We start from the raw sequence: 13,167 nt of genomic DNA on the forward strand, positions 1-13,167 counted from the left end.
CAGGTGCAAACATTTGCAGCGGGATTAAACGTTTTAATGGATCCAAACCTTCTCCCTTTTTCTGAAACAATAGCATAACATCACAACAAAGAAAAACATACGATAAAATATCAATTGGCAGACTTAACTCAATCAAAAAACGTATGATGAGTTTGCATTGAATTTCGGTAGGCTTCAAGTTAATGTAGCAGGAATGTCCAGTATGTCAGGATCAATAGTTAGTAATAGCTGATTACATTGACGTGTTGGTTTATTTGATGTTGTTTTGCTATACTGGTATTGGCCTTGTACAGTGTAAACACTTTCATTCGACAATAAATCTATGTAATATATAGTTGGGGGTATGGTGAATGGAAGTGAAACTATTTTTCAAGCATTTTACTAAAGTTGAAACGACCTCAGTACGGAAGCAACCAAGAAACATACAAACAGTGGTGTTAAATTTGAATTATTATCGTTATTCTGATTGGCTACACTGCAATCTCGCGTTATTCCTTAAGCATCTTCATAACACAATAAAATTTATCGTTCATGATAACACGAGGTCCCACAATAAAGTGCACAGGTAAATTAAATAAAAAACTTGATAAAATCATGCGTCGATGCTGTTGTTGCCTTTTTTGTTATTCTTGTATGTTGAAATTATAACTAGTTTTCCTTTTGGTGGTCAATTTTCATCAAGTTTTATCTTGTTGGCAAGTTTCTTGTTGTAAGTTGTTAGTTGTTAAGTAAAGACACAGTGCTTGTATCATGTTCCTTGTTATTCGTCCTTTCAAAGCCGACGACGTTTTTGTTTTAAACATATTATAGTGTGAACTATTATAAAAGCAAATCTAAACCGTAATGTTCTCTCATCTTTATTCATAGTATATGTATCCCTCTTCATGTCTATACACTGTTTGTGCTTAAACATGTTAAACTAGGTAATTATTCAACTGAATATCCTGACGGATAATTAATTTGGACATATGACGGACAACTTGGTGTCTGACAACACTTTCCAGGAGCAGCGGGATTTAATTTACAAACATCTGGTAAGCTCCACTGGTAACACCTGCAATAAAAGATATTTCTAGAATACTCAACAATTTTTGACAATAAATTAAACGGCTAAGACCATATCTTGACCTGTATAAAGTTATAATCTTGACACAACGAGTTTAGGAATTAATATGATTGTCAAAATGTAAAAACACTCAACTTTTCTTTAAAAATTAAAAATAAAGTACAAAAATGTATTCTGAAATGTAAGTATATAGTATGTTCCAATTTCATGGTTCGTAGAAATCACGCCTTTTTGGGGCGCAAAATCTTGGATAAAAGTGACATTTCTTCATTTTGTCAATCGTGCCATTGTTTTTGTAAACTAAGTAAACTATGTAACATCAATTTAATTCTATCAAAACATACCAGACGTCAATGTTTAAAAAAAATCATGGTAAATATATAAATCGTTGCTCAGGCATTGCTTCATGTTAAAGAAAAAAAAAGAAGATTATTTGTCCTAACAGACTTACAGTATTGTCTTTCTACAGATTGAGCATTGCATGAGCCTTTGTCTGTATTATCTTGTCTTATTGTATTGCTTCAACAAGTCGCATATCAAATTTAGTAAGTACGCCTATGTATCCCATAGTACATGTATGTGTTGCTTAAACCCAAGTCATTTGTATGATATGGGATAGTTGAATCATTAGCAATCATATCACATCATGCTCAATCTCCTAATTTTTAATCTTTTCCAACATTTATCGAACACTGTGTCTCGTAGTTGTACAAAAGGTGTAACCTTACATCGAATGACATATGTAACGTCCGGTAGATGCATCTTCACAGACACATTTATAATCACAACCATCAGTAAAGTGTTCACCTTGCTGGTACGAATTTCCTTTGTAATAACAACTGTTTAACTGCGCTGAATAAAACATAATTGGGAAAGCATTAATATAAAACAATATCAAGGAATTATTCGTTATCGGTTTCTAAATTTTCACGAGTGATGATAGAAGATAACGGTAAAACTATATTTATCACTCTGTTGTGTATCTATCCGATAGAAATTTGAAATGATGACTGCTTCTAAAAAATGTGAGTTACGAGATTTTTTCTGGGTTTGGTCAGATTTCCAATAAATGTAATTCAATTCAGTGTTTATCACAAGCGATATGTATTATCCCAAATTTCCCACGTGTCCTAAGGAGAATGAAGGGACAGAGACGTTACGTATGTAGTAAGAATCCTACCACATCAACAGGGTCCCCCTTACTTCTTCTTGTACTTCTTGTGGCTTTATTCGTAGTGTTTCTACGTGATGATATTTGGATTATTGTTAGTCAATTTTCTTTTTATCATAGTTCCGTCAATTGTTCTCTGTTGGCGTTCGATAATTGATTGCAATGTTGTATCTTCTGTTAAATATCTTATAAGTTTTAAGTAGTGAAGTGTTACTAACATAACGTCAATTGTAGGTATAGAATCAAAATACAAAATAGATCCTACGCATAGCTGTAAACTTGTAAGTAAGTGAAATTGTTGGTCAATTTTGGTGTGAAATGATAGCTTTAGGACTTTGTATCACTGTTTAGCTTCTTGGAAAGATTTTATGCCTTATAGATATAAATGAAATTAAATAGGAAGGCATATTTGACGTCTTGTTCAGATAAGAATGACCTACGTTAGTACCACTAAAATTCCGAAAACTAGTGAACTCAAATAAGCCATTCAAGGTAAGCCGATTTTTTTTTCAGCACACGTCAGGATAACAGGCGCGGATCCAGAGGGGGGGGGGGGGGGGGGTCCGGGGGTTGGAACCCCCCTTTTTTTTGGACGATCAATGCATTTGAATGGGGACATGTAATTGGAACCCCCCCCCCCTTTGTCCTGGGTTAGGAACCCCCCCTTTTTAAAATGGCTGGATCCGCCCCTGGGATAAGGTATGGTGTTCACATGTAATGACGGTTATTTTATTACAACTTTTTATTATCTGACAAAACAGCTACATGTATGAAGTTCAGTGCTTGAAATTGCAGAATATTAAATTTGAAAATAATGAGGTTATGGAATGGTTTTTTTCTGAAACTATTGAGAATACAATACCATCCATGTAGTTGTAACTTATTATACAACATGCGACTTTTAATATTGTTAACGATCAGAATAAATTCAAAATGCGCGATAACAGTCATAATTAATGTAAACGATTTAATTTTACACACACACATGAAGAAATAAATAACATACATGTAATATGAGTGGCTTCACTACAGGAATTACAAGTTACAGGGCAGAACTTCTTCAGTGTGGGAAAGGAACACACATTCTTATTACAGTTAAATACACTCTTGTCTTGACAGGGTTCTAAAACAAAAGAAAAGGAGAAACATTAATACATTGTTTTAAGGATAATGTTTATTGCTCTGTTTTAAAATAACAAGTTTTTTGTAAGATTGTTATACACAGATAGTTTATAAATACTACAAAGCAGAACAAAAATGAAAACCCGTGTCCTTGCTTTTGATATATAATCAATTGCAAATTTGGCGGGAAATGTCTCTTAGATGATACGTGTACTTTATACATTAAATTTCAACACCTTTTGCTTTTAAAAACTATGAAAAATGACAAGGATTTAATAACATTTTCCATTTTTGTCTAACTACATGTAAAGAATATATGAAAAGAAAAGCAAATTTGCGGGCAAACTTTTGCGTTGACACTGCATGTACAAACACAGAGGATTCCGAATGTATGTAAATAAGACAAAACAACAACAGCGAACACTTTTTGGCTCAAATTTAGAATACACAAAAACCAAAAATGCGGTATGGGGATCGAACATTAGGCCGTGTTCACACCAAACGCCGTGTAGAGTAAACATGTTTACAATTAGTTTAGTGTAGTGTACACTGGTTTCACATTACATTTGTTCACATCTATACACCTTGTTTAGCTACCTGTACATAAGATGTGTTCCCACTTGTAAACTATATGTCATTTAAATGTTCATTACGTAGAACTGAATTCAAAATTTTTGGACAATTGTTCTAGCGGTAAGGGAACAACCATTTGTCTTCAAAAGGGGGTGGGGTGGAAATGGTAATATTCCGTTCCCCAATTTGATAAAAAAAAAAGTGGTCATACACATGATAAAAAAAATATTCTGAATCAAGAGTTTCCCCATACATTATAGTGTTAAATATTGAAAAAAAAAGTATTTGATCACCAGCATCGAAAAAAATGGAATAAAAACGTACGCGCGAAAAAAAATCTGACTCAGATAAAAAAAAAAAATAACCCTCCCCTTTTTTTAAGTTAAGTGGTTGCTACTTTATGAAAGCCATTTTTATTATTTGTAGTAGTTTGAATATACTAGAGATGTCTCGATTACGCATTAGAAAACGTTAGCTGCAGCAGCGTGCTTACAGCCGAAAAAAAGGATTGAGATATTAGGGATCACTACATTTTTATCTTTTCTGTTTGTTTCAAATGGTATTTCTTCTCCAAGTAGTATTTGGTAAAGGAATAGGGTAACGTTTTTTTTAATTTATTTTAAGTGTTATTTAACGGATCTGAGATACAAGACAAACGTATCATTTACCTCACACTTTTTTTAGTCATGCATTTATGCGTGAATCGTTGTTGGAGTAAAGACCAGTGACGAATATTTCTGTGTACGCCAAGTCGATTCGGGAAGACCTTTTCAAATGAATTAGGCAGCAACTATTTACTTCATTTTTTGGGGAGGGGAAAGGGGAGCGGGGGAGGGGGGTAGGGGGCGTGGGCTATTGATTTTTTTCAGGACAAATTTTGGTGACAAGTCGAAATCAATTTTAGCATTAAATATAGTGGCAGCTGAGGGTGAAAAAAAAAAAAAATTCAGGGCCAAAAACTGGAAACATTTTTGGTTTCCAAAACAAAATCCATAGCTCACCCCCCCCCCCCCCCCCCCCCCACCCGCTTGCCTTTATGTTTTAAACTCAACTATAATAGCCCCCCCCCCCCCCCGAAAAATCAATTGGTTGCTGCCTTATGGGTTCGGCAATGATGTTGCTTTGAGTCTTGATAAAGAACGTTAATTTTTTTTAACAAAAAAAAATCTGTAAAATTTAGACAATAATTTCTGTAAAGAACTATGTACTAATAATTATCAAAAATAGTAATTTTACTCAAAAATAGTTTCCTCCTTAAATATATATACACGGTAAAACTAATGTCCTAAATGCCTAGTTTTGTGTACACTTAACCTACACAAGGCCTACATTGACTATCGACTGTGTGTAGATAAAACATGATTTAAACTACATTTAAACATTGAGTTTTATCAATGGGAACGCAATTGTGTTTAGTTTACATGTGAGTTACACTAACACAACACCGAATTTAGGTCAATGTGAACACGGCCTTAGTTGTTACAGTAGACGATTTAGTGGTAAATTTGTTTTTCCTGTAAAAAAAAACCCACGAAGAATGCGTAAGTGACAACAACACCCTTATTGTTTCAACAAGACACAATTGATAACACTTTAGGAAGCATAATGAAATAAATGAGCAATATCTATTTCTGTTCAAGATATAAATTAAGACATTCTAGTGCTACATGAATGAACTAGATATCTACAATATAACATGCATAAGTGAACGAAAAGATCAACTGTGTAAAGTAGAAAACCCAATCATATAAGAATAATTTGCACTGAGTATTTTTAATTTTGAATGACATGTGTCGAAAATCTAGTGTCTTCTATTCTTATAAATATTTCAAAATTAAACCTAGTGTGACAATATGATGGGCTTAAAATATATATATAAATATATATTATATATATTTATATTTATATTTATGATTATATATTCTCAAAAATGTTTATTAAATTGAATAAAATAAATACAGGGGAATATCTATTAAGAAAAACATGACCTTGTAAAAGGTTGTTCAATTGACCTCTAGGTTGCATATAACAAGTTTACATGCAGACCAGGTGGTGACATGTAGCCATTACAATTAGTTATTGACACTGGACATACGTGCATTCTTTGACCATCAATCTCCAGGTTGGTCAAAACATGTCAAAACATGTCAATTAGAGACAACTTAATATATATTCATCCCTGTATCTTTTGATTTAAGACTATAATGGTCAAATTAATAGAAACCTTGACACCGTTATATTCTGTATATATACTTGTGTATTTTATTGTATGGGACATCGGCCTATGCAGGTTAATAAACTTATAGCAAATTCCATCATCTTGTTATACTAGGAGGTAAGACGGATCACACCTTAAGTTCACCATGTCGTTACAACTTTTTATAAGAACTTACTGCATATACCACAGGTTAGAGGACAGTACTTCTTGAGGTCTGAATTGCTGCAGACATGTGTATCGTTACAGTCAATGAATGTAGCGTCAGTACAGTTGGAAGATGACTCAGCCGAAACTGTTCAGAAAAATGTAAAAGTGTGATTAGCAATATATAATTACTCCAATCACATAAATCATTAAAATCACATAAAACATCGTTATTGTATTCAAAACAGGAACCCTGAAACAGTTACATACATTTTCGTCGTTAAGTAAGTGAAAGCACTTCCTAGCTGCTAAAATATCATCGGAATTGTGGGTGATCACGCCTCCAATTGGTGTATGTCTGATTTTACACAGTTTTGGCTGCTAGGTCCAAGTTCTTGTCGGAACTGTAAACAAGCGACATACATGTTAGAGGATTAACTTGCTATTAAACTATGTTTAACCAAGCAATTTTCTTCATGAAATACCTGTATCAAGTCAGAAATTTTGGCAGCTGATTTTCAATTTAGCGTTAATTGATAGCGTTTGCTTGTCAGTTTTTTAGGACTCAACTCAACACTGGGAAATTTGAATTCGCTGCTTCTATTCCAAGAACGCGATTTTAAGGCGTATATAAATACAAAATTGCCGACTCATCTATAGAACTGTTCTAAATGGTTTCGTGTAATATATATCATTGTACATGTAGCACCGAAGCATATAAATATATACACATGGAAAAAAGTATTGCAACACCAAATTGAAATTCAAATTAAAAAAACACTTAAATAATTTGTTGAAATAGAACTAGTTAAACATTATTTTAATATCACCTGAGTTTAATCAATAAATATCGACTCTATCAGTTCTTGTCTGCACATGCAGCTACTGTACTCGTAAACACTAAAACAGATGTTTTTATCCTCATTGTTTTCAACACTTAAAATAACCAAGTTTATAAATTTATATGATTGACACCTTGTAATTGGTCATCCACAACTCATAACTGCAGCAAGATGGCAGAAAATCAGCACGAGGGAAGCAGGTATGTCGCTGTGACAATTACACGTATTGTTGATCATTACCATTCAACTATAATAAGTCGTTTTGAGAATAAAAATCAGGCAGGAAACGATGTTAAAGACCTTCCGAGGTCAACAAGACACCCTATAACATCTGCTAGGGAAAATCAAGCATAATGAAGGTTGGTCAGAAGGAAACCCATTGCAAACAATACAATCTTAAAAAGAGAGTGATGACCATACAGGAGCCTTTAAACAATAACTGTTCAAGATCGGATCATCGCTACTGGTTATCGTGCGATAATACCATTTCGGGGACCTTTGCCTACAAACAGACACACAGATGACCTTATCCAATATAGTGCAGAGCTCACCAAAGTTGGAAATTAGCGTCGTGGAGGAAGATCCGTTGTTCCAATGGAATTCGGTTTATCTTCCTTGGCCCAATCGTAGCCCGGTTTTGAACCATATCGAGCATATATGGGACATTATTGGGCGTAAAGTGCACGAAAGGACATCCCAGTTCAAACACGTCATGAAATAAACAATACCCTTCGTCAAGAATGGTTGCTGCTACCTTAGCAACAATGTAGTCGACTTATGGCAGGAATCAGAAGACGTTAAGATGTGGTTATCCGTTTGAATGGAGGCTGCGCACAAAGTACTAATTTTAATAAATTAAATTCTTTGGCGTATAACGATCAACCATGATGTGAACAATCATCTATAGATTAATTTTGAAATATCTGACATTGTAAAGTTCGACTACAGTAAAAGTTGCATAAAAAACACTTCATTTTGTTATACAAATTTTGGTAAGATAAAACTTTTTTTTCATACATTTTTTGTTCGTTTTAATGCCAATGATATCATTACCTACGTTTCAATATTATTTTACAAATATTTTATCATATTCCATCAAGGTGTTGCAATACTTTTTTCCATGTGTATATATTACTATGACTCAGAGTACTAAATTATTTATTTAGATTAGCTATGGTATGTTTTTGTTGATTGTTTGTTAAATAAAACTTATCTGTATTATTGTAGCAGCGTTGTTGTTTGTAACTATTTTATAAAGTACTTCTTTTTATAATCGCACGGTTAACGTTTGCAAAAATTATAATAATTAATCGTTCACGAGGGAAAGTCTAAAGAGGCCGATAGAAACCGAGGGCACAATTTTGTCACAAAACTTTGCAAAACAGAATTTCAAATTAAGCTTTGAAAATTGCGATATTGTGACAAGTCCCTAATATGATATCCTTTTAGGACTCATACATGTAGCTCATAAGTTCCAGTGTCAATAGTTAATCATTTGTGTCTTTCATGATTGATCGTGTATTTAATATGAAAATGTCTGTTTCATGCAAAACTCCAGTAATTCCACAACCCTGTCTTTTCAATCCATAATGATCGATACTGATAATACAATTTATAACAGATTTATATTTTGACAATGATGATGATGTGTGTGTTTTACCGTCTGGCTATCCTGTCTGAATATTGCGGACTAATATGCCTTTATACAGATTTGGATCTATCTGTCGTTTGGCTTTCATCTTACTCCGACTGCGATGTTGTGGCTGGTACGAAGTATCAGGCCGTTCTGCCAAGATGGCTGCTTGCATTGCCTCTTTGGGTCCTATGCTGACGGGAGATGTGTGTGGTAGTGTGGTCAGTAGGTCTTGGTTGTTAAAGTCAAACCCTACATCAAAGCTGATCCTACTGCGCTTGCCTCTGCCTTTTGTGGAGTTGTAGTAGATCCGGCAATGACATGCCTTGTTGGGGTTGCAAGGACTGGTGACAATATCCCTGTTTATTACAACTCAGTGGTTTGTTGTTGTTCTGCAGCGGGTACAACGGCTGTTTTTGTGGCCATCCACTGGGCGTAACGGTTAGCGTTGCGTTTCCTTGTATATGGTGGCTTGTTTTTACTTTTCAGGGCTGGCTTAGGTTTCCTAGATGAAGTATATTGTTCCTTGACCTTAAATTGATCCAAGTAAGTTGAACTGAGACCTGGGGTTGAAGTCATAATAAAGCTTTTCTCAGTGCTCAGAGCACAAAAATCATGCTCGAAACATGAAATCCAGCATTTTGATTGGTTGATTTTGGAGTACGAGTACAAAAAATGACTCGAAAATTTTATGACTTCAAGGCCTGGTCAGAACTGGCGATGAATTTCCAATCTGGCTCTTTCCCATCCGACTTCATTATTACCAATCGGGCGTTCAGTTCATTAAGTAGTTCCATAATGTCTGTCAACGATGTTTATGATTCTAAGTTCAACTCACTTAATTTGGACAATGTAATCGCTAACTTACATATATACACCTCGCCAAAAGTTAAGCAACACCTAAATTTTTTTGCTTCTATTATTTGTTTTAAAATTAAATTTGATACTGCTTTGATTCCATATATTTTGTTAATCTATTGTTAATCGAAAGGTAAGAGTTCAGGTACAAATTCTATTCCTAGGTACCTTAAAAAAACATATTTTATAAAGCTACATACAAGTTTTATCGTTGCAAGTTTCGTGAATGAAATGTAACTGTTAATCGAAGACTAAATTATGTCAATTTACGTGCCCGTAGACCATTCAAAAGACCATTGCTGACTCGTAGGCATCGTCAAGCTCGACATCAGTGGTCACTTGGTCAACGCAATAGGACTTTGAGACAGTGGCGTTACGTCCATTGGTCTGACGAGAGAAGATTCTTCCAACATCATATTGATGAGCGCATGCGCGTATGGCGTCCTCGGAATACAGCATACAGGAAACAGTATATAAAAAAGGAGATGTGGTATGATTGCCAATGAGACAACTATCCACAAAAGACCAAAATGACACAGACATTAACAACTATAAGTCACCGTACGGCCTTCTTGAAACTACAGCGTTTGGCGGTAAGGGTTTGATATTTTACAGATGCTTTTCATTTGACTGCAAAATGGACCATTATGTTCTGGATGGGACTATGACGTGTCAAAATTATCGCTATAACCTACCCGGGATATCGATGTGCCACATTTTGACTATCACAATCTTGCAACTAGACCAATATTCATTGACGATAATGCTAAGCCACACAGAGCACGCATTGTTTCAGATTATTTACGCAAGGAGGTACATGTAACTGACACTAATATTCCTTGGCCACCCATGTCACCGGATATGAATCCCATTGAGCATGTCTGGGATGATATTGGTCGAAAAATCAACAACAGGATTCCTGCTAGTAAGAGTTAACAGGAATTACGAGCAGCCTTGATTAAAGAATGGCAAAGAATTACTGTAAGAAGATTACGACGCTTTGTTCAAAGCATAAGACGACATGTAAATGAACTAGTCCGGGAGCGTGAAGGATACACTCGCTAGTGACCTAAATTTTACTTTAATGTATTCACAAATTGTCACTCTCGAGTTTGAATTTTGTGTAAAGTGCAAAGCAAATTTTAAAAAACGTCAGTATAAGTTGAAACTTTATCTTGTATTTTATTTTGCCATTTCACAACCATTTGCCAAAAATGAAATAGTAAAAAAATCAATCATGAAAACAGTCCAAACTTTCACTTTTCAATTAATATTATATATGTTATCTTATAAAAACACAAATTTAGTTCATTGCATCGATATTTCGATAAGTTATGAATTCCTAAAAATCGATTCTGGAAAATTATCAGGTGTTGCTTAACTTTTGGCGAGGTGTATATACATTTGTAGGTTTACCTTCCCACAATTCATTGTTTATTATACACCAGCAGAGAATAGTGAGATCCATTTCGCCTTCTTTTTTTGGAATAATTGTATAGCATATGACGTCAAATGAATCCATATATAATATTGGTTGTAATAAATTATTTTCCTTTATATCATTAATTTAATAAAATGAATCATGATTTTCTGGGCACACATATATTTTGTTTTTAGAAATGTAACACGTTAGGCAGTTGCACTTCCAACGGAATTGGCATTTGCATGGATTAATCATGTTCGCACACTGTTGATACAGTGTACATGTTCGGCTTATATTTTCACTTTTTCAATACATGTATCTCCTGTATTGACCTGCATTTTGTTAGGCTTTCATTCTGACTTGATAAAATGTAACTTTTAATACCAGTTACTTAGTATTATTATTGGTGAGAATATAAAAAAGAAGATGTGGTATGACTGCCAATGAGACAACTATCCACAAAAGACCAAAATAACACAGACATTAACAACTATAGGTCACCGTACGGCCTTCAACAATGAGCAAAGCCCATACCGCATAGTCAGCTATAAAAGGCCCCGATAAGACAATGTAAAAACATTCAAACGAGAAAACTAACGGCCTTATTTATGTAGAAAAAATGAACGAAAAACAAATATGTAACACATAAACAAACGACAACCACTGAATTACAGGCTCCTGACTTGGGACAAGCACATACATAAATAATGTGGCGGGGTTAAACATGTTAGCAGGATCCCAACCCTCCCCCTAACCTGGGACAGTGGTATAACAGTACAACTTAAGAACGAACTATAAAAATCAGTTGAAAAGGGCTTAACTCATCAGATGGACAAAATACAAGTGGACGTGGCCCGGTTCTTATACATCCCGACACAAAAAGACACAATGAACAGATCTGAGAGTACTCGCAGTTATCTGACAGCTAGTTCAAAGCCACTAACAACTAATAAAAAAAATCATGCATCTAAGACTAAACTATCAATCCGTACACATTCAACATCCAATGGATTTAGTGTAAAGACCGACGTCATAAACAACCAGAGAAAAACATGACCTTGTGCAATGCCAAGTTACAGATGTTCATTTTGAGCTCCTCGTGCCCCATTAGAATGTTAAACAGTGATCACCTACGGGGGTGTATATGACATGATTTTATTATTATTTTGATCAAAATTTAATCTAAAAGATACGGATGTATTGATAAAAAATTGCATGTTATAATGAAAAGGCACAGTGTAAATACTTATAATACTTTACACCAGGAAAACAAACATTTATAGTACGTGACTTCGAGTACTCCTACATGCGGTCATAAACTTTCGAGCACGATTTTTGTACTCAGACTCAAGAATCAACCAATCAAATACTGGATTTTGTGTTTCAAGCACTTATTTTGTACTCGGAGTACTGAGTAAAGTTTTATGACCGAGAGCACAGTACTTTCTGTCTTTTGTTTTTCTGTTTTTTTCACTTATCGACCCGACAAGTTTAGCCCTGTCTAACTGATTTGTAGTGTTTCCCGATGTTGTTTGTTGCACCACTGTCAAAAAAAGAGGGGTAGAGCATTCGAAAACATGTTTAAAACAGCATCATTCTTCATGTGTCTGTTCAAAGTTTATAGCCTGCACCCGAATGCTAGGGATTAAGATGTAAGCATTCTTCTACAATATTACGTCATAAATCGGCACCACGAGTTACTTATATTTTGGTTTGTAATTCATTAGAGGTAGTGAAGTTTGTATTTTTGTTATTCGTCTTAAAACGAAAATAAATATTTGATTAAGGTATGATATGAAAACACAAACCTGAAGCCGCTGTGACTATTGTTATTAAGAAGTAGAATATGTTCTCCATTTTGTTACGATATTCTTGTCCGAAGTTTAGATTACTAAGCTATCAATTTTCTTATCTTACGCAGTGTTTAACTTATTCACTTATAGGACACCAAATGAATGTTTGAAAGAAAAAACCATACGAATTTGAGAACCATTACTTAAACAGTGTAAAAAGACAAAGTTTACGAGCAAAAACATGTAAACAAATTTGTCTGCATAAATTAGTGTAAAATGGTCCCTGACATATATATGCAGATAAATTTAAAAAAAGAAATAAGA

The 13,167-nt window shown here is 34.4% G+C and overlaps 1 protein-coding gene across 1 annotated transcript; it reads right to left on the reverse strand.

The window, feature by feature from the left end:
* Nucleotides 1-841: 841 nt before the first annotated feature.
* LOC139522406 (uncharacterized) lies at nucleotides 842-12,958 on the reverse strand. The gene is made up of 5 exons (XM_071315923.1): nucleotides 12,859-12,958; nucleotides 6,326-6,442; nucleotides 3,244-3,360; nucleotides 1,795-1,918; nucleotides 842-1,054 (listed from the first exon to the last, which is right to left on the reverse strand). Exons 1-5 carry the CDS (start codon nucleotides 12,905-12,907, stop codon nucleotides 928-930), a joined length of 534 nt encoding a protein of 177 aa, XP_071172024.1. The 5' UTR covers nucleotides 12,908-12,958; the 3' UTR covers nucleotides 842-927.
* Nucleotides 12,959-13,167: the final 209 nt, after the last annotated feature.

The sequence above is a fragment of the Mytilus edulis genome, chromosome 5 (genome assembly GCF_963676685.1).
Source record: "Mytilus edulis chromosome 5, xbMytEdul2.2, whole genome shotgun sequence".
In the NCBI taxonomy this organism is placed as follows: Eukaryota; Metazoa; Mollusca; class Bivalvia; order Mytilida; family Mytilidae; genus Mytilus; species Mytilus edulis.